Source organism: Danio rerio, chromosome 25 (genome assembly GCF_049306965.1).
Source record: "Danio rerio strain Tuebingen ecotype United States chromosome 25, GRCz12tu, whole genome shotgun sequence".
Classification (NCBI taxonomy): Eukaryota; Metazoa; Chordata; class Actinopteri; order Cypriniformes; family Danionidae; genus Danio; species Danio rerio.
Genome location: NC_133200.1, coordinates 20596775 through 20619970, shown reverse-complemented (window position 1 = coordinate 20619970; position 23196 = coordinate 20596775). Strand labels below are relative to the sequence as shown.

The 23196-nt window shown below is 37.7% G+C and overlaps 1 protein-coding gene across 2 annotated transcripts in view; it reads left to right on the top strand.

Annotated features, from left to right (window-relative positions):
* Positions 1–18276, top strand: part of map1ab (microtubule-associated protein 1Ab) — an 81808-nt gene extending 63532 nt beyond the window's left edge. For both annotated transcript variants that reach the window (XM_073943024.1, XM_005163038.5), the window contains 5 exons: positions 134–216; positions 391–528; positions 612–10902; positions 11179–11408; positions 13799–18276. In XM_073943024.1, the coding sequence (XP_073799125.1) occupies positions 134–216; positions 391–528; positions 612–10902; positions 11179–11408; positions 13799–13954 (10898 nt within the window). In that variant the 3' untranslated portion in view covers positions 13955–18276. The remainder of the gene's footprint in view (positions 1–133; positions 217–390; positions 529–611; positions 10903–11178; positions 11409–13798) is intronic.
* Positions 18277–23196: the final 4920 nt, after the last annotated feature.

The following is a 23196-nucleotide window of genomic DNA, read 5'->3' as shown; positions in this document are numbered from 1 at the left end:
CAGAAATACTTTTAATTAGTGTACTTGTCTATGTTGTGTGTGTTTTAGATAAGTAAGGGTTTTATGGTCTTGTTAAAATATATATTTGTTACTCATTATCAGTAAAAAAAATAAAAACATGTGTTTCTTTCAGGGCAAAGGACTCTGCAACACAAAAGTGATGTTCTTGAGACGGTTGTATTAGTAAACCCCTCCGAAGATACTGTTATCTCTGAGGTAAGTTATTTAAAGCAAATCTCTTTTGGGTGCCATATGTTTGTAATAAAGATTAATGGATCGGTTTAATGGTACACTGAATAACCTTGCTGAAGCCTAACCTTCCAGCAAACAGACAGAATCTATTTGACTAATGTGTTTTAAATACCCTCTATGTCTCTTATTGTGTCCTAGATCCATTGTCTTGTATCTGACCCAGCTGTGCACAAGCTGTTAGTACTGAGTGGGCAAAGCTCTGACCAAGGTGACCTGGTTCTCCAAACTGGAGTGTTCAGTCATCAGACCTTCTTACGCGTGTTTGCAGAACCTGGGGTGAGTTTGGATATATATAACTATTCAGACTGATAAAAAAGCAATATATATTGACTAATTTTAGACTTGTTTTCGTCATGTAGGTCAGCCATTTGCTGGGTAAAGCCAGCTCTGGACAGCGGGCATCACTGACTGTGTCTTGCCGTAGTGACGCAGGCTGGAGCTCTCTGGGGCAACAGCAACGGATTAGGGAGTTGCTGAATTATACGCTAAATCCAGAACCCATACTCCCTAAGATGGAGGGGGTCACTGAGTTTACTGAATACATATCTGAGACTGTGGATGTACCATCCCCATTTGACCTTCTTGAGCCTCCAACCTCTGGAGGATTCCTGAAGCTCTCAAAGCCTTGCTGCTACATCTTTCCCGGTGGACGTGGGGATTCGGCGCTTTTTGCTGTCAATGGTTTCAACATTTTGATTGATGGTGGCTCTGACAGAAGGTCATGCTTCTGGAAGCTTGTCAGACATTTAGATCGTATTGATTCTGTCCTTCTTACACATATTGGTGCTGATAATCTCCCTGGGATCAATGGACTTCTTCAAAGGAAGGTTGCAGAGCAGGAGGAGGAGCAGTCTCAAGGCTCAACTACCTACAGTGATTGGATGAAAAACCTGATATCACCAGAGCTTGGAGTAGTGTTCTTCAATGTACCTGAAAAGCTTCGGACATCAGAATCAAATTTAAAAGTCAAGCGAAGCATTGAGGAAGCATCTCTGACTTTGCAATACCTCAACAAGTTGGGAATAAAACCTGAGCCTCTTTTTCGAGTGGTTAGTAATACCATCGAGCCCATCACTCTTTTCCACAAGATGGGTGTGGGAAGGTTAGACATGTTTGTCTTGAACCCTGTGAAGGACAGTAAGGAAATGCAGTTCCTCATGCAAAAGTGGGCAGGTAACAGCAAGGCCAAGACAGGGATAATTCTTCCCAATGGAAAAGAAGGAGAAATATCTGTACCATATTTGACATCTATTACTGCTCTCGTTGTATGGCTCCCTGCCAGTCCCACAGAGAAAATCGTAAGGGTTTTATTTCCTGGAAATGCACCACAAAACAAAATACTTGAAGGGCTCGAAAAGTTAAAGCACCTTGATTTCTTGCGGTATCCAGTAGCCACACAAAAAGACATAAATTCTGGTGTTTCACCTTCAGCAGTAAAACAAACAAAACTAAAGCAAAGGACTGACAGCAAAGAAAGTCTAAAGTCATCTCCCAAGACTCACACACCAGCCAAGCCTTCTAAGAAAGAAACAGACGAGCATGAGGATGTATCTGTAGTCGAAACAAAGAGTGACTCTGTCAAAGAGAACAAGGTTGAGAAAAAAGAAGAAAAGAAACACACCAAGTCATTGAAACCAAAAGCAGAAGTCACAGAAAAGAAAAAGTTATTGAAGGAAAAACCACTAAAAAAACACCCGAAGGAAAGGTTGTCCAAAATGGATGAAAAGAAAGACAAAGAAAAGAGGGAGATTAAGAAAGAAAAACGTGTAATTAAACAAGATGATTCAGTGAAAAAAGATGAGAAAAAAATGAAAGCCAAGGACAGTTCTAAACCTGAATTGAGGAAAATAACTAAACCTGAACTGAAACCTTTCACACCAGAGGTCAGAAAGACCCTCCATAAGGCCAAAACCCAAGGGAAACCCAAATCAATAAAGAAAAAACCTACAACTGCCAAGGCAGAGATTGCAGAGATTACAGCAGAACCTGTGGCCGAAAAGACTGAACCTGAGAAGCAGGAGAATGGGACTGTAGAAGATATATCTGCTCCGGAAGATTTAACAAAAGACTTAAATAAAATCAAACCCACTGAAGTGACATCACAGTCAGAATCCCCCAAAAGTGACCTTACTGTCTCTGAATTACCAGCTGAGAAAGATATTGAACCCTCAAAGTCTGCAGAGGACAAAGTTGGAGAAACCGATATGGTGGAACAGAAAACTAAAGTGGAAGAAGTATCTGCATCAGCAGGAATTAAAGAAGTGTCATCAGCTGCTGTGAAAGAAAAAGATGAGCCCCAAACTTCAGAAATTGAGAAATTTGAGGATGAGGGTGCTGCAATTGAAGATGAAGATGAGGAAGAGATTGATATACAGCCTGTTAAGAAAAAGACTGACGATGAGGAGGAGGAAGATATGGGAATTGGAGATGAAGAGGATGAAGGGCCAGCAAAAGAAACTAAAGACCTGGAGGGAGTGGACAGAAAACATGAAGTTGAGGAAATGGAGAAGCAAAAACAAGTGGAGGAAAGAAGGATTGAAGCTGAAGACGAGCAGTTTGAAGAAGAGGACGTGATTGAAAAAGCTGAGCTGGAGGAGGCTGAAGATTTAGATGCCATTGCAGATGAAGAAATTAAAGAGCTCTCTCCTGAGAAAGTCAAAGACGAAGAGGATGCATACATGTCAAATGTTGGAGGTGTCACAGCTGGCATTACCTCTACAGCGCAAGGCGCTGCTGCAGCAGAAAACCTATCATACATCCAGGATGAAACCATCCCAGGTTACTCTGAGACTGAGCAGACAATTTCAGATGAGGAGATCCATGAAGAAGCAGAGGACAGGATACCACACCTTCAGTATGAAGTTGGAAGCTATGACGTCTCTGTCCCAGACCAACCAGGCTCATTTGATGCCATGCATGGAATGAGAGAAATGCAAGCTGCTGCAATGGGCAATGGAACCAGCAAAGTATTCATGGGTGCACAGGAACCAGCGATTTCTATCTACACCAGCATTCTTGCAGCTCCATTAGCTGAAGAAGAACATGTTTCTTCAGCGACATCCATAACAGAGTATGACAAACTGTCTTCTCTACCCACTTCCATTGCAGAAGATCAGTCAGTGGCATCAGTCACAGCACCTCAGACTGAAGACACAGGAAAAAGCTCCCTGGTCTTGGACACTGTTCAACCAATTACACAGACTGAGGCAACCCAAGGGAAAGACTACTTACATTCAGCTGGAACCATCTCACCAACATCCTCCTTGGAGGAAGACAAGTGCTTCAAGTCCTCTCCCTCTGATGAATCCCCTCCACTTCCCTTAGAAGGCAAAACTGAGGGAATTGAGATGGCTGCCCATTACGATGATGAAGAAGAGGATGAATATGATCAAACGCCAAATGTTGACATTTCACTTGAAAAGTTACAAGAAGGATATGCCTCACCAGATAAACTTGAACACAAGGACAAAGAAATGGACAAACCCAAAAGTCCTGTGCCCTTAGTTCCTGATATGTCAACTTTTGAAAAATCCTCTATTCCTGAGACAGAAAAGGCATCGGTAGCATCTCCTAAGGAGGATATGTCTTTTAAAGAACAAGCAATTCTCTCTTCCTCATCTCACAGTGTTTCTAAGCTTCCTGTTTCTGAAGCTAGTGTTTATCCAGAGGTAGAAGACCGGTGCGTTAGCCCTGATGACAGCACTGTAAAAATGGCATCTCCTACACATTCTGGACCACCTAGTGCTTCTCACTCTCCCCTTAGAATGTCACCGGTGGAAGGAAAGGATAAAGTGCTCCTTAAAGACACTCATCAAGAACAAGGAGTGCCAATTAGCCCTACTGAATTTAAATTTGAAAAGAAAAATGAAAAACAAGAATCTGACATTTTAGATGAGAAGGAAAAACCTCAAGCAGAGAAAGAAGAAAAAAATATTATTCAGAAAGCAGTCACTGCACCATCCCCACTAGTTGATGACGTCTTGGCTAAAAAGGAAAGTGAGTCAGTTCCACCACCAAAAGATGTAAGTGATACGAAGGAAATACCAGATCCAAGTGTTGAAAAGAAAGTTGAAGTTAAAGAGGGCTTAAAAGAGGCAGAGGATAAAGATAGCAAGTTATCAGATGATCATGACGTTGAAGAAACTTGTGATTTAAAACTGTCTACAGAGAAAAAAGAGCAAGAGAAACAAAAGGAGGGTGAGGGTGATGCTGAAGAGAAGTATAACGATAAAGATGAGTTCTTAAAATATGCAGAGGTTACAGATAAAGGTGCTGGGAAATCAGAAGTGGAGAAAGCTACACAGCCCTCTAAAGAGGATTTTGATAAGAAAAACGCAAATGAAGAATTTCAAGATAAAGGTTATCTAGCAGTATTGGAAGGACTGGAGATAGAGAAACAGGTGAAACAAGTAGAAGAAATTCAGCCAGAAAAACCTGAAATATCTTCTAAATTAGACAAGGAATCCAAGGAAAAAGATGTGACTGGTGCATCTTGTCAGTTCTTAGAAAGCCTAGACATCAAAGCAGAAACATCAACATCTCCTGAATCAACAAAAATAGATACAGAGACACATGGCACTAAAGAGACAGACATAAAAACTAAACCTGAGAAAACTTCACAACAGAAACCAGAGTCAATTGATACTACAACTGAACAGGTGGCTTTGACGGAAACTGATTCATTTGTCAGTATAGCCCAGTTTACAGAAGACACAGATAGCCTCAAATCTAAAACACAACAACTAGGTGAAAAAACAGATGTTACCTTGAAAAAAGAAAAGGCGGAAAGTAAAAGTGTGACTGACCTGACATTTGAGAGTATCACTACAGCTGCCAAAGAACATGATAAATCTTGGAATGAAAATGTGGAGGAAGTAAAATCTTCGACACAAGTGCAAATTTCCCCTTTAAAAACAGATGTTCAATCTACAGAGATGCACGTAGATATGTCCATTATGGAGAAAGATATCTCCTCTAAGGATGATGAAGAATTTAAATTGAAGACAACACAAGAGATGGAAGAACATATATCAGGGGAAATTTCTCCTGAGACTAAAATGACTAGTGAAAAGGATGAGGTCTTGGAGCAGAAGCTAATAGAAGAAACCCAAAATACACAACAATTACAAAAAGCAGACATATCATCAAAAGCAGAGCCTCAAATGTCACATTCTACAGTCTCAGAGGACACAGAGGATGGACACCAAATTAGCCAAGATATAGAGAAAAGTGTAGAAGACATTAAATGCAAAACACAAATATCTATTTCAGAAAATTTAGACTTCCCACCAACAGTAGACCAAGAATCTAAAGCCAAAAAAGCAGACTTGAGCCAAGATCAAGTCTCACTGGTTGAATCTGAGAAATTAGATTTGTCTGCTGAGGGAGATCAAGAATGCAAAAAGGCTGTGGAAATACCTAGCAAACCAGATGAAGAATCTATAGAATGTCAAATTTACGAAAAGAAGGATGAGCTTAGCATTTCTAAATCTGTTTTTGAACCTGAAGTACAAAGTGAATTCCAGCCAGTAACATCAGACAAAGAAGGTTTGCATACTAAAGAAGATGAAAGTAACAAAGTCACATTCGTCAAATCTGAACAATCAGTTGAGTTTGAAGAAATATCCTCAAAACCATATGAATCTAAATATAAATTTGTGGAGGAAACTCAACTTCAGGTATCTAAGGATCAATCAGTTCCTGAGAGTTCAATTACAGTTGCTAAGAAGGACCAACTGTATGAAGAAAAACAAACTGAAGAGACTGTAACAAAAGCACCTCAGTCAAGTATGGAGACAAATGTACCACCTGACACAAAACAAGAATTTGAGGCCACATCTGTGGAAGACAAAAAGACAGAACTGATTTTATCAGAATCAAAAACTGTAGATTCAAAAGCAGAACATGATACTCTAGAGACAGAGACGAAAAGTGAAATTACCACTGTAGAAGACAAAACAACTGAATCAAAAGTTAGCAAAGAGACAGAAGAAAAAATATTAAAAGAAGATGCATCAAAACTAGTGTTAGATGAACCAGACACCAAAATGGACTTGGGAGCTAAAGAGAAATCTCTTGTGGAAAATTTAGAACGAACGAGAAAGACCTCAGATCTAGACTGTAAAGAAAAAGAAGAAACGAAAGAACATAAAGAAGACATCAATATAGACACATCATTACAAGAAACAGATACTTTCCAATCATCAGACATTGGATTCAAATTAAATTTAGATTATAAAGAAAAATTCATTGAAGAAACCCCCTCAACTGTAGAAAAAACTAAAGATGGCAAGTCAGCCTTTGAAACTACATTTCCCACCAAATTTTCAGATGAAGATGAAAGTACTGAGGAGGATGAAGGAGATGCTGTTTGTATGGGAGGAGCTGGTTCAAGACCATTATCAGTGGAACCTTGGAAGTCAGAAGAACTAAAGGAAAACATTTCTGCACAACCATCAGAACCAAGTATACAAAAGGAAGAAATTATTGCCCATTCAGAAGAATTGACTAAAGGTTGCAGTGAAAAATCAACTGAACCAGAGGAGTGTAAGGTTGATGCCACATCAATTGTACTTTCTACTGCAAATACAAGTAGTAAAGCTGTCTCAGAGATTCTAACTGAGACTAAACCAACAAGTATTACACTGCTCTGCTCTGACAGTCAGACAAGTGGTGTGGATGGCCAACATGAAACATTATTTTCAAAAGGGGCTGCAAAACCTGAGAAGGAGGCTGAGAGGGAATGGGAAGGAGAAAGAGAGGTTGCCTCTCCAGTGTTAGAGTCACATTCTGATTTTCAAAAGTCTGACGGTGCTGATGAGAAATGTTCAGAGAAGGCTGAAAGTGAGAGAATGAAATCTAATGACAAGGTTACTTATGAAGTGGAAAAAGAAAGCTATGAGGCTTCTAAATATGAGCCTTATGAAAAACCCATTTCAAAAGACAGTGACAAAGAAAGAGAGGAAGAAGACCAGTACCCAGGTATGGATAGAGATTTAGATTACATTCGAAAAACAAGTCAGGCAATGGAGCTTGGAGCTACTTGTTCAGTAGAGGAACACAGCGACGATGAGCCGGTGTCTTTTAGCAAGGTTGATTACCAGACTTCACCAAGTATTTACAGCAGCCAAAGTGCCTACTCAGAACAAGACAACAAAGACCTATACCAAGAGGAAGAGTTGGTTAGAGAAGAGAGACTAGATACTTCTGTTGACAGCAGTTCTACATATGAAAGCAAAGATACTTTAGCAGCAGGTTCAAGCTTTTGTGCCTCTAGTGATACGCAAGACATATCAGAGAAATTGGAAAGAGAAGAGAAAGAAAAGGAGAAAGAGGACACACATTCTTCACTTCTATCAAAACTTGATGGAAGTCATGTTCAACTGTCAGATATAGAACCATGTACATCTGCTTCCAGCTTTTCAAAACCTGATGTGCAAGACAGGGATCATAGAAGGGATCAAGTTGAAGAAACAATGGCAACACCTCATTTAGAAGACTTAGACAAAACCAAACCGCCCTTGACACAAGATTTCACTCCCCAAGGGCTTCTCACATCATCCCAAGATCAAAGTGTTCAAGGTCTAACAACTTCATCAGCATCTGCCTATGATGAAAACAAAACAGGTAGTACAATCTCAGGTGAAGGTAAAGATAAAAACAAACTGGGTTCTGATGATAGCAAAGATGACCCATTTTCTTCTGGTCGGTACTCACCACCTGAAAAGGACTTGCTTCCTGCCAGGGTATTACCTGAAGATCCCTGCACAGCCACTCCAGGTTCTTCAGGGCAATCTGTAAATGTTGATGACAATGTTCTTGCATTTGAATGTACCGCCAAGACAGATTTAGTTGCCAGCAAGCCTTTGGTTGTGAGCACAGAGGAGGAGGAATGCATGGTCAGAAGTCAAAAAATATTTGCAGAAGAAGAGGATGATTTTGAGGATGAAGAAGAGGAAGATGCAAGTGACTTGGATATTGAAAAGGGTGCTAGAGAGTTGTCAGAGAAAGAGTCTAAAGCAGTATTTGATACCACAAGTGCATCAAAATCACCTGAAGGAAAAGAAAAAGACTCTGTTAGTTCATTAGTCTATGGAGGAACAGCAGAGGTTCCACAGACAGGGAAGATTGTTGACTCATCCACAGACAAAACGGAGTCCCTCACAACAAAACTGTCATCAGTACAAGGAGAGCAATATGAAGTTATTGACAAGCAGTTCGAAAAGTCCAAGGAAGAAGATACTAGTTCAGTCCAATCTGAGACATCCAAACCCAGCGATGACAAACATGAACCACAGAGAACTGATAAAAAGCCTGAAGTGTCTGAATCCCTAACTGCCACTCAAGCGCCCATGTCTGATGGAACTTACTCATCATCTTCATCTATTAGTTACTCTTCTTCAACATCTGCATCATATTCAACTGGCCAACATATAGGAGATGGGCTAGATACACATATTAATGTTCCTAGCTTTCAACTAAGGTCAGATGGGGACACTGTATCATATGAATACTCTTCCCTAAAAGAGGAAGAGTCACCCACTATGGATTTACCATGTTTAAAAAAGGACGAATACATGGAAGTCTCGGATCGAATGACACATGCTACGACAACAGCTGAATCAATATCTAGTCTTGCTAGGTTTTCTCCTCTCAGTCCCCTGGAGGAATCCAAATCATTTCTTCAAGATCAAATATCTTCGGCAGAGGAAAAATCAGAGGAAGATATGTCAAGCATTAAATCTGACAAAGATCATGTCTCTGATCCTAAGCATGTAGAACCACCTTTCTCAAAAATGCCAGAATCGGAAACTTCTAAGCATGCAGCTCAAACAACTGAGGTGGCATCTACAACATCTCTCAAGTTTGAGATAGCGCCTTTGGAGAAAGCTGACTCCAAGGAAAAACACTCAGAAGAAAAGTCCTCTGATGATGAGCCTGAGAATAACAAAAGCGATTTTGAGGAAGGAACACTGCCTTGCAGAATTGAGTGTGACAAATCATCTTCATCTGAGCAACACACTGATGCAAATGTATTCTCAACCAAAACATTGCATTCATTTGAGCTGAAATGCAGCTCTGAACCAACAGAAATGGCAAGTTCTCAAAACGTGCCAGTCATGGCATGTGGGACTCTGAGTACAAGCACACTAAGTGAACAAATCGTGAAGCAAGAATGGGAAGAGATGTCTGAAAAAATTAAAGACTTGCCTGAGAAAGTAGAAGAGAGATTTGACATGAAAGAAGAAACGTTGAGCCAGGCAAAATGTGAAGAAGTGATAGTAAAGCATAAAGAAATAGAGGATGAACAGATACATCCTGAAAAGAAGTGTGATGTGAGGTCAGAAAAGATGGGAGAGATCCTAGATGGCAAGAAATCAGAGAATAAGAGTGAAAGTGAAGGAAAACCCAAAGAGTCAGAAGAAAAAGAAGAGGTAAAACAAGCTGAAATCGTAGTAGAAAAGGAAAGCAAAGAAAAAGACAAAGAGAGTAAAAAACAAACTGAAGAAATTATTATGGAAAAATATAGCAAAAACGTACCTGAGTCTAGCCAGCATACTGCCATTTCTTCCACAATGGAACATGAAGATATTGTATGTCTAAAGGCTCCCCCTGGCTATGGGGAAGATGTTTATGAAGATATAGACAGGGAAGAATCGGATGAAGAGAGGGAAGTGAAGTATGATTCTAAAGAACGTCCATCAAGTCCACCATCAGGAGCGCAGGCTTGTTACGCTGAAGTCTCCAAGAAAGCAGATGAGGGATTCACTCGACCTTCTGACCTCAGTATGGAGGCCACGTCCTCTCATTCACCTTCACTTTTTAAACATCGTAAAGGGGATATTTCCCCATCCTTTATTAATCCAAGCCCACATGACCTGTCAAGTGAGGAGGGAGACGATGATGCCAGAAGTGATCATTCAAGAGATGATGATGGTGATGAGCGTGAGCAACACTCTGTCAAAAGGAGATCCCACAAGCAACAACATCATCATCCGCAAAGTCGTCAGGAGGAAGGCAAAGAGGGATCACACAGCATAATGGGTGGTACATCAACTGGTCACGGCATTATGCTTGCAGGAGAGGAAACTCCTCCTACATCATTGAGCGAGTCGCTCCCATCTCAATCCGATTCAGATGTTCCTCCTGAGACTGAGGAATGTCCATCAATTACAGCAGAAGGAAACCTTGACTCTGATGAAGATGCAGAACATCTTCCAGTGGACAAAATGTCTGCAGCTGGCGGCAGTGGAGGAAGCCATCATTCCTCCTCCCCGAGGAGCCACGATCCCCCTCCCATTCCAATGAAAGACCCTCTTCCACATCCACCACACCCTGATGTGTGCATGATTGACCCAGAAGCACTTCTTAATGGTCAGATCCACACAGAAAGACCAGTCAAGAAAGACCTTAAAACAAATAGAGGTTTGAGGAAGACATTAGGAAAATCTGCTTCGCCAGCACGTAAGGGAGATGCAAAAACCAGAAGATCTACTACCCCAGTGAAACAGACATCCAAAGACTCCTCACCTCATACTCTCAAAAGAAAAGATTCAGAAAAGACATTTCGTTTGACAAAAATGTCTGAGACAGAGGGATCCAGGGGAGACTCAGGAAGAGGGCTGGTCAATGGCGTTAAGAGTAATGCAGGTACAAATTAAGTTATCAGATTTTATAGAGATGATAGAGCCTTGTCTTTGCTGACAAGTAAACCTTTTAATTTGAATTCATGCCGTACATTAAGTTATAATTCCTAAGTTCACTTGTAGCACTGATTTTAGTTTTTAATTTATTTATTTACCACTGCAATTTCATCCATTTAACAGTGAATAACAATAACAAACAAATAATATCTTGACTGCACAGCAATGGTATTGCATACTGTTGATATTAATCAATGTTATTTAACCAATGTTATTATTTTAGCTTCCAACCTGAAATCCAATGCTGGGACTCCACCAGGACCACCCATCTATGTTGACCTAGCTTACATTCCCAACCACTGCAGTGCTAAAAATGTAGATCAAGAGTTCTTCAAGCGAGTGCGAGCAGCATACTACGTTGTCAGTGGAAATGATCCAGGGAGTGGTGAACCCAGCCGTGCAGTTCTAGATGCACTCCTAGAAGGGAAAGCACAATGGGGCACTAATCTCCAGGTACCACTTTACTTTATATTAAAACAGAATAAACAGAATATCATGGAAGAGAGTTCATGAGTGTGTCTCAATCAGCAAGCTAACTCCCAAGTTTGTCAGTATGTGAGTTTGGGCACTGGTCAGAGCAGTAAAAAAAGCACCCTGACTCAGTACACTTTGGGAAACTTATGGTGACATGAGAATGTTATTACTGTACAGTCAGTAGTACTGTACTGTCAGTAGTATTTATCGGGAATATCGGTTAAGGAAACATAGCAAGCATAAATGCTCACTGACATTCACAGTGCATAGTGGGACTTTTTAGGCAGCAAACATTTCTGTGCACTGGAAGAATTTTGCTATTAAGAATTAAGACACCCCTTAAAAATGGCCCTGATCAGCTGATTGAGACACACCTCATGTCAATTGGGAGTAATCCCATAAAGCAATTGGGTTTGGGAACAAAATATAATGCAAGGTAAAATGCAAAAAAAAAAAAAATAATAATAATAATAATAAAAATAATAAAAAAAAGACAAAACTTACATCCCAAATGACACACTATAAACTATATTAATTACTACTGTAGGACCAGATCAAAACTACTTACATTTTTTGGTATTTCTGCATAGAATCCTGTAAAATATATTCAGATTTATGTAGAATGATATTGGGAGTATAATAACTAAAAACTTAATACATAAAATAGAAAAACAATAACTTTTATTCTTTTACTTAAGGTTTACAGTGCAGCTACACATAAAACAAGCAAGTGTCTCAAATAATAATAGATCTTCTAAAAGACAGAAAATAATACTTTACAAACTGTATTGTAAATAAATCACATAAACATTTGCATATTAGGCAATAATACTACAGAAATTAATATAAAAATTGAACATATATACATTTTTTCTAACTAGAAATTCAAACATGTCGGAAATTGACATTTTATGGTTGCCAGATTAGTGAAATTAACACAAAGTAAGGGCTACCGCATTCACCATTGGGGGATGACATAATCACTTGTGTTGGAGAATTTTTCTTGCAAATAAATGCAATGAAATCTTAGGACCCTATCATAAATGTGGTGCAATAAGGCGCAGGATGTGTTTGCTGTGATGTGTTGCTATTTTCAGCCCAACGCAACCCTAATTTTCACATTTTGCACCACAATGTTTTAATAGCAAATCCATTTGTGCCACTTTGTGGACTCATCGGCATGCTGGTCTAAAATAACGGTGTGTTAATGTGCATCGTTGACGCGTTGCTGTTTTTAATAATAAATAATAAAAGGATAATAAACTTTTTAAGTTTATTCATGACAGTTTGCTTTTGTATGTTATTATTAGTAGTAGTAGTATTTATTATATGCATATTTATATTTGTTTTAATAAAAACAAGTTTAGATTTGTCCATCTGTTGGGTTTAATAGACATATGCGTCACCATATATGGCATTAGAATAGGCTGCGTGTTTGGATATAACTCAGTTTTTACCACACTTTGTTATTATTGTTCATTTATTTGTTTGCTGGAATTTAGAACTGAATTTATAAATAGTTTTAAAACAAATATTTTCACTTAACAAACACAATTAAATATGTACGCTGAAGGATGTCTTCAGCAGAGTCCATACAACACCATTTCGTCATCAACGAAAGTAGAGTAAAAGTAAAGAGAAAGTAAAGAGGCCAAATCGTGGAGGTTTGTTCTTCATCCTCGCGCAGATGGTCTGTTTACTGTTTTCTCACCAGTGAAGCATTTTGTTTTTCCATTCAGTTTTTCCACTTACAAAGTCCTCCATGTATATACCAAATGCGCCATGGTATGGAACAACTGATTCTTAAAGGGAATGTGAGATGAGACTCTGATTGCTTTAATGCATGTTATGCTCAAAACACACCCATAACTCATTAAGAGAATAAGCAAAACAGACCATGCATCAGGGCACAAAGCATATTTTTTTATTCTTAAAATAGCAAATATAGATTCGGACACGCCCTTAATTCTTTTGCGACATGCTCTTTACACTTTGCGCCTAGATCGTTAAAATAGAGCCTTTAGTGTTTGATAACTAAGTGCAGGAAGTGCATCGGTTGTATAAGTACATCATCCAGGTATTTAAAGCGCACATTCCTTTGAACATTTTTGGTGTTAAATCACTTTTTACACTCTTCTACAAAATGAGGTCAAATAATGCATAAGTATGCAATTTGGGATGTACCTACTATAGTTTTATTTTTTTGCATTAATTGATTAAAATACATGGTGCATTTACTTTTGAATAGTTTATTTGTCTCATATTTGAGGGTCATTGAAATCCAATTGTTTGAAAACCCATCTAAAAGGTTTTGCATGCAGAAGAGCACCCTATTTTATAGTTAATCTGCCAATCTTCTTCTCATTTAGGTCACTTTAATCCCTACACACGACACTGAGGTAACTCGGGACTGGTATCAACAAACCCACGAGAAGCAGCAGGACCTGAATATAATGGTCTTGGCCAGCAGCAGCACAGTGGTCATGCAAGATGAATCTTTCCCAGCCTGCAAAATAGAATTTTGAATTGGTTTTCTATTTAGAGCTTGCCATTCATTCCTCATTCATTTCTAATCTTTTAGGTTTAGATGAGTTCCTCCACCCACAGCCTTCCACGCGCTGCCATTTATAGTTTGTATTCTAAATTCTAATCCTCAGAAATGCAACAAAATCCTAGTGCTGTCAAGGGACATTATTATAAGCTTCGGTCCTGAATCTGTATTACATTTCTGATTGCATCTGCAAGGCTTTGGCATACAAATGAATGTTCACTAGCTAGCTTCTATGAAACAATGACATAATGTTCAACGTAGGCTGAAGTTGCAGTGCAAACCGAGTTTACCCGTATTCCTTATCCTAACTTAAAGAGACCAAGGCTTTATCCTGCCTGTAATTCGAATTGGAAGCACAAATAATAGCCTTTGTAAATTGGTTCGAACATCATCTGATTTACGTTCCGCGTCCTTTATCATTAATCATACCACATATAAACACAGTTGCCTGAGAAAACATACTCTAAACGTAAGGTTGCAAGGCCTTGAAGCAAATAACTTTTCTGAAAACAGAAAGTTCACTGTCTTGTGAGCTACTATTACAGTAAGGCTAGACAGTCTCCTCATGAGATCACATACCAGCAGAAAGAGTGAAGAAAGAAATAGCTAATCCAAAGAGGATTTGTGCCAAATCTCAATTCTGTCAAACGGTGATTTACAAAACGAACCACAATCCAAGATTTGTGTCCTTTAGGTGGCAGGAGATGGATCATTCTCAAACATGCAATCCAGTAGTAGTTTAATAATGTTATAGTAGCAGAGACAGTACATGCCTACACATGCTTTTAAGAGTAAGGCAAAGTAGATGGCGTTAATTACAAACTACTAGCTTACAGAAATGACCAGTCTTGGTTGACTATGATAAAGGCGAAAGGTTTTTAGAAAGATTATGGTTGTGAATTTGATATTTGAATTTTTATTGGTACTTTAATGCATTGATCTGCGGTGAGGATCAACTTTTTTTCAAAAGCAGACTTTTTTTGGGCTACCCCAAAAGTTGTACCACTATTCGTATTGTACTTTATTATTATTATAATATTATTTATTATATTAACTTTACATTATGTTACTCGGGTAATGTTGTTTTCAGTTTTCCATAATGTCATTAAAGTGTGACTGACTTTAAATGTGGCAACTTTATTCACTTTAAAAGTTTTCTATGTTAATGCGGAGGATTCAGACTGGCAATGTCCTGAATGTTTTGTTTGCGTTTTGCTGATATACTTGATATTTTTCTTCCCAATTTGAGATTTCCTGACCCACAAGCACTTTAGGTTTATCTTGTTTGAAAGAAAACTGGTGGTGGATCTACACTATATATTAAAATGTAGCAGTCGACAGATTTGTTCTAGAGAGACAAAATCAAAAGAAATGAACAGGCTTCATGGTTGTTGTGAGAGCAGACAGTGAGGGTTACCCTCATGTGCCTTTTGCTTGTTGTTTGACAAAGAAAATGCTGAGTCACTACATAGATGTATTGCGTTATATACAAATATACAACAATACATCTATTAACATGTAGTCATTTTGAGTTATCTGGACTTGGAAATTCTTTATAGCCTTACTTCTTTAGGTTTACGCTAACACAGTTGTAACCAACTGACAAGTTTGAGTATTATAAAAACAGCAGGTGTTTGTAACATTATGTTGCATGATTATGATTGCACTTTTCTAAAACGTCGGCTTGGTAGATGTATCATGTAAATAATTACGTAACATTTTAATTTATATGACAAAGCAAATATAAAAATGTAAGTGACTGTCAGATGCACTTGTATTTTGGTCTAACAACAACTTTCAAGTACTTTAGTTAGCTATGTACGTTAATGTTTGTGGAGGTCAGTTATTGCGAAGAAATACTCTTAAAGTATTACAAAATGAACATTTTTAAATAGATTTTAAATTCGGTTGCTAATATCAGTTCACTAATTGGCATTTTTATGTTTTTAAAGATATATATTTAAAAAATACTAATATATTAAAAATCTGAAGTTATACCCTACACTAAAAGCTAACAGTTAGTGTTTTTGTTTGCATTGGATGCAAGAACGATAATGGCAGTTTGCCATTGGCAAAGATATGAAATATGCATTTGCAGGGTCCTATGAGTTCCTCAATGTGGAAAGCATGGTCAAAATCATAGAAAGCAGACATAAAAACGCAATTAGAATTCATCAAAACTAGTCCTGTCCACCTAATCAAAACACAAAGTTGGTTAGTATAGTAGTAGTAGTAACGTTCAGCATGTTCTGGTGTGAAAAACTACTGAAAATTATGTAGACAGAAACTCATGGTTCTTCATGACCACCCATCAAAAGAAAATAAAAAGAAATCTATGACTGTTGTACAGTAGAATTTACTTCTGAATGTAATCTTTTTTCTTAAGATTTTTTTTTTTTGCTTTACTGAAATAGGACAGTATTCAAACAGTAAGACAAGAAAGCTGGAAATTTATATGGAAATATAAAATAATTTAATGAATAAGACCCTTGTCTGGTCATAGAATCTGCAATATGACCAAAACGGCAGGCTAGAACTTTAGCACAAAGCCTAGTGTCTGTACAGATTATTGAAATCGGTCTGTAACTAGAGCAACTGAGGGGGTCCTATCCCTTTTTTCAAAATCAGAGAGATAAGGGCAGTATTCTGTTCTCTGTGAAAACAGTCTGTATCTATTGCAAAATTTAAGGAAATTAGTCCTAACAAGTCCCATACAACCAAATACAACTCTGGGGTTAGACCATCTAGGCCTTACCTTTATTCATTGGCTAAAAATGGGGGGAAAGGGTTTCATAGGGCCCTGCATTTAGAACTGGAGTAGACTCAATTTGAGATCTTTTAGTACACTATAAGCAGAATCTTCAATAGACCTCGTTGGTGAATGCACAACTTGCTTTCAAGACAACAGCGTTAACATCTGTCCTATTCCAAAATGAGTCTTGAAACACTCCATCCTTAAATCTAGTCGTGACGTGTTTTATTGTAATTGTCAGTATTATTCTTGCAGAATACTTCCTTTTGTGTTATTTGAAAATAGCTTTTAAGTTCTCTCAAAGTGACAGGGTCTTTGTGTCTGTTTACTAGAAAGCACAGGTTACCAAGGTCAAAGAAATGACTTGTAGGGCCTCTAAAAGGCAGTAGCCTTGACAATTTAACTATTTATTGGTTAATTATATATACAAATATTGAAAATAAAACCCACACTGAGACCTTTTTTTTTTTTTTTTCGGTTGAAGGATTATGTTCAATGGGCTGAATATGTACTGTATGTTATATGGTCTGGATATATTTTCATATTTGAAAACATTTAATTTCAAATACCTGGCCTTAGTAACAAGTACTATATGGTCTTGTTAATTAGCTGTGATTTCTTTACACAAAACGAGGTTTGTGTTAAAGATGAATGCACTAACTTTAAATAATACTTTTGAATGTAAAAGTTGCTTTGCTGGATGCTGCTTGAACAAAACAAAGAACTAGCAAAATATGCACATGGAACAGTGAACCTCAGACAATGGGTCACCGAGAGAGCAGTGTCTAGAACCGTGAGTGACTCATGACGAAATATTGCTGATTTTAGTACACATAACTGTCATAAGAAAATAACATGTTGGCTTGCAGAGGGCTGTTTCACAACTACCACACTGAAAACTCAATATACTACAGACTTTCCTTCTATACAATGACTTGAAATGCCAAAATGGATCGAAACAAATGGCGTAACCTGTACATATAAATCGAAATAGCTGACGTGGTCATTTCTGTGAAACGCTTTCTTTTAAAGGAGCTCTATGGACATTGTTATTCTAATTTCTTAAAGGTAAAAAAGACTGCAAAGTACCTCTATGAACCTCTATTAGTTCAGATTACATCATCATCTTAATCATCATGTGATGGATTCATTTGGCCATTCGTCATGCATACTCATCCATATTTGCATGTGACCTTATTAGTTATACTCCTGAATGTAATCGTTTAATAATCAGAATTAAAACAGACAAAAAATAATAATAATGCTATTTTAAGAAGATATCTTTGAAGCTAACTGTCTTTATGGTACTGAAATATGCATATATTATTGGGCTTGGCTTCTGTTTGCCCTAAGATGTTGTCGAGAAGATGCTGTGATATTTCCTTGTTTTTTGGCGCTGTATGAATCTTAGTTCTCTTCTTCTTTAGTGCAATATTCAACATTCTGTCTTTAAAAGCTCAATGCAAAAGTAGATTTCTGCTGATTTACTGTAAAAGGGAACCATCCTGGTGATCATCAATAAAACATCAAAATTTGGAAAAGTCTTTCAGTGTGCTTCTTTTCATTGCTTTATTTGATGTTTTTGTAGATTGTTCTTAAATTGTTATTGACATATGTCATACTGTCTACCAAAACAAATAAAAATATACTATATCACAGTTACATGGCTGGTAAAACTTATAATATAAATAAACTATCTTGATTAAAAAGAGAATTCTGAAAGACTGGTTTTCATTTATTTATTTTCTTTTTTCGGCTTAGTCCCTTTAAAAGCTGGGGTCACCACAGTGGAATGAACCACCAACTTATCCAGTATATGTAGCGGGTGCCCTTACAGCTGCAACTTATCACTGGGAAACACCCATACATTCACACACACTATGGAAAATTTATTTTACCCAATTCACCTATAGCACATGTTCTTGGACTTGTGGGGGAAACTGAAGTGGAGCACCCAGAGGAAACCCAATCAAACGTGGGGAGAACCTGCAAACTCCACACAGAAATCCCAACTGACCCAGTCGAGGCTAAACCCAGCGACCTTGTTGCTGTGAGGCGAGAGTACTTTGGTTTTCAGCAAAATGTATATTTTATCCACTGAAGATAGGAACATTCAATAGCAACACTCAATACAGACTTCCCAGTATAGTTGAATGTACTACAAATGATATTTGTAGCTGTTTTCATCCAAAGTAGCAAATTTACTAAATGCGAAACATTTGCTATAACATAAACATAGCAGATAAAACATTGATTGTTTCCATTGATGTATTGGAGAATAAAATTGTCACTTTCTAAAAAATTGCACAACATATTATAATAAAAAAAACATTATTGCTCATAAAAGCTCAGTGCTTAATTATTTTTCTCCATAGACTGGATAAGTTGTGTCTCAGAGCAGCAGACATCATTAGCAACAAAATAGCAATAAATGACTAAATTACTTAAACTTTCAACATTTTAAAAGTTTATCACTTTAATTTTTTTGCCTTTCCATGTACACTATGTTCTTTCTTAAACCCTGTGGACCAAATTGTACATGTTTTCTAAGTAAATCTGATTTTTGTTGATTTCTGGATAGGTGAGCCCGTCATTTCAGCACTCTACTGAAGCTCTTTTTTACAAAGTTTGCTACTGTAATTGCTAACACTTACCCTCATGCTTGAGCACCCAAAGCAATTCACAACACTTCCAACCGTTTTTTGGCGAGGCCTGAAGTAGTTGTTAGCCTCTTAATCTTCGGACGTTGGTTTACAATGATGCCATTTTTAATTCTCAAAGACTATGGCAAGCCATTTCAATCAATAACCCACAACTGCAAGCCTAATGCTAGCAGAACCAATGTTCTCAATGCTAGTACATGTTCTTTAAACAGTGCTTGATCTTTATATGCCCATAAATAAGAAAACAATTCCATTCCAAATATGATTTTCATTTTTATTTGTTGTGAGAGTACTGTTTATAGTCGTCTCCTACGTGGGATGCAGGTTCCAGTGACTGCTTTGCATTATATTCCTATTCTCGATTGAAAAAAAAGAGATTTCAGGATGTTCACCCAAAAATGAAAACTTACTCGTTAATAACTTTCTCTCAAGTGGTTCCAAAACTTTATAAGACCCTTTTTTCTGCTGAACCCAAAGACGATATGGGCTTTAAAGATAACTAAAAACCCGTATGATAATCAAATAGCCTACTATGAAAGTCATCGTCTTATCGTCTTATGAGATGAAAAACAAAAACTCATGAAGGTTTGAAACAAGGGCGAGTAAAGACAATTTTGGGTGAACTTTTAATTTATGCAATAAATGTTAAATCGGCTTGCCATAAGCCGAGCTGTTGCCATGACGATATCTTTTATATTACCATCACCAGGCGCAATTTATGAGATTGTCTATCCAATTTGATTAATGGCCTTGGTAACCTGTTTGGATCTATATCGCACATAAATTGTGAAGTAAATTACTTTGCAATTTAAACGAGGCTAAGCGAATAAGAATGATATCAGTCACTTCAAACATCCGAGTCTGGAAGATTTTTTTTTCAATCCTCCGCGTCCCTGCGGGGGGAAATATCAACTGGACGACAGGCATTTTTCCCTTCACAAGAATGAAAATGAGCTAACAAAGCACAGTATGAGTTGATGTGGAGCTCGCAGGTCGGCTGTGATGATTCGTGGGACACGCACACACACATAGCCGAAGTCAATAAGCGGATGAAGATCCGTCACTACAGCAACACAGCAGCACCGCTGAGGGCGAAGCGTGAGTCATCAATATTGTTCGCGTCACACGCTCTTTGAGACTCACACCATGGACTGAATATCAAAACCACGATTAAAGCTGGAGAGAACAACAACAAATCAGGCCAGTTAGAAGACACAGTTGGTTCATATAAACGTTAAAACACGTGCATGTCATTTATGCATTACACTCACATTCAACTTATTGTCATTATTTAATATCTATTTAATATCTAATTCTTTGTATTCCACAGACCTCTTGTTATAAACACTGCTTTTATATTTTACCAAACTGTCTCAAGCTAAAAAATTACAGCTTTTATGACAAAAATAAATAAATAAATCATAAAATCATTAATAAATGCTTTAGTCCCAATTTTACAAGTGACTATTTTAGCAAATGTAATATAATTTTTTCATCCAAATATTTAACTGGATACATTTTGTCAGAAAATGTCTTTGTGCTGACACATATGCTAATTTTAAATGAGCAACGCAAACTTAATTTAGTTGAGAAATTCCATTTAAGATGAGGTGTCTGAAGCCCGCTGTGAAGCCCATGACAAGTTTATTTCCTCCAGAATGTTTGACATATTTAGTTTGTTTGGAACCACTATAAAACTACATACACCCCTCCACCCTCCTTAAATTCTTAGATTTGTTATTCAATAAATATAATAACTTATTTATATTTATTCTAAATAAATACAATTATTATTAATCATATAATTAGGCTACTATTATAAATAAATAACAGATAGCAATCCTAAATTTTACTTGAAAACTATGTAACAACTGGAGTGATATGCTAAGATCACTTAAGTAACCTTTTGCAAGAATATTTAATATGACAATTCTAGAGAAAACAAAAAATATTTTATAAAATTATCTGTTGTCTTAGACCCGACTCATGGCCAACAATTAATGTTATGAAGTCACAAACGTCTGGTACTTCGGGTTTACAGCGCATGAGCGACGCGTATTTTATCGGCGTGCATGCAAACAACCGGGATTCACACCAGAGTGCGTGAGGGGCTCAGGAATGGTCTTCTGCATGCATGCATCAGTTTGCTTTCACCAGCGCTGAGGGGGAGAGACAGTGAATCAACTACGTCAGTGACACCAACAATAATTTAGTGGCTGCATTTTATTTATTTATGGAAATATTGGGGTGTAAATAATTTACGTAAGTACATTTAAATTAATAATGGCAACAGCAAAATCATATGCCACCCTTGGGGGCGCCCCTGAGTAACGGATATAATCATATCCACAAGAGAGGACTTGCAAAAAAACAACTGGGTTTAAATGATCTTTTTAAACTCTGTGTGATCAACTGCACCAAAAGAATGAGTTTTATGAGTTTAAAGTCCCCATGAACTATTCATTAACTATCGCTAAGTTACGAAACATCGCTAAGTTACGAAGTATGCTGCCCATCTCTGATGCAGAAAAGCTAATTTATGCTTTTATGACTTCTAGGCCGGATTACTGTAATGCTCTATTTGCTGGCTGCCCAGCATCCTCTATTAACACACTTCAGCTAGTACAAAATGCAGCAGCCAGAGTTCTTACCAGGTCTAGAAAAATATGATCATATCACTATAATTTTATCTTCCTTACACTGGCTGCCTGTTAAGTTTCGTATTGAATTTAAAATATTGTTTCTTACCTATAAAGCTTTAAATTATCTAGCTCCTGTTTATCTAACCAAACCATCTGTCTAGCTACAATTCAACCCGCTCTTTAAGATCTTAAAACTCAGGGCTTCTGGTAGTACCTAGAATACCAAAGTCGAGTGAAGGAGGTTAAGCCTTTTCATTTATGGCTCCTAAACTCTGGAATAGCCTTCCTGATATTGTCCGAGGCTCAGACACACTATCGCAGTGATTAGATTAACTAGATTAAAAACCTATCCTTTTAGTAAAGCATACACTCAGTGCATTACTTAGCAGTATTATACATGAATGTGCTCCATGCAGGTTTTTGCATCTCGTTTATATACACTATGAACAGCAGCTATACTAATTATTCTCTTTATTCTCTATTTCCACCTGGGAATACTCATCCTGAGGCCCCCAGAGATTATGTAGTGCCACTGAAGTAATCCAAGACCTGTAAAGAGATGATCTCAAGGTTTCCACATTCCCTGACCAGGCTGCAGCAGCTGCTGTGTTGATCATGGAGGAGTAGAGAGCCTGAGACTGACTTTTTTTCCCTTCACTTTCGCCTATTGTTGAAGTTTTTTTTTTCCTCGCCATTGTTGCCACTGGCTTGCATAGTTTGGGACTTATAGAGCTGTGCATCGATGGATTACTCTTCAGTGTTTGGACTTAAACTCTGAAAACTGAACTACACTGTTTTAATTCACTAATCTTCTATGTGACGCTGATTGATCTGACACAAGCTACATTATAAAAGAGCTATACAAATAAAGATTAATTCAATTGAATGAACCGAGCAAAAAGTGGGCGTGGTGTGGTTTTTTTTCTACAGTGAGCTGATTGGATGTAGTAAAGTAGCCTTTTCATTCAGAAAGATTGGGTTTCGAGAGAGTTATTACAACCTAACAGACTCCTCCAGCTCACCATTTCTGTTTGTTGTCAATATTGACAGTTGGAGGGGTGTGGTTACGCATGTTAGTCACACCCCTTACCTTAAAATTATTTAATCTGTTCATTTAACTGAAAATTTAAAGAAAGTGCATTTTCAGATTTCAATGAAA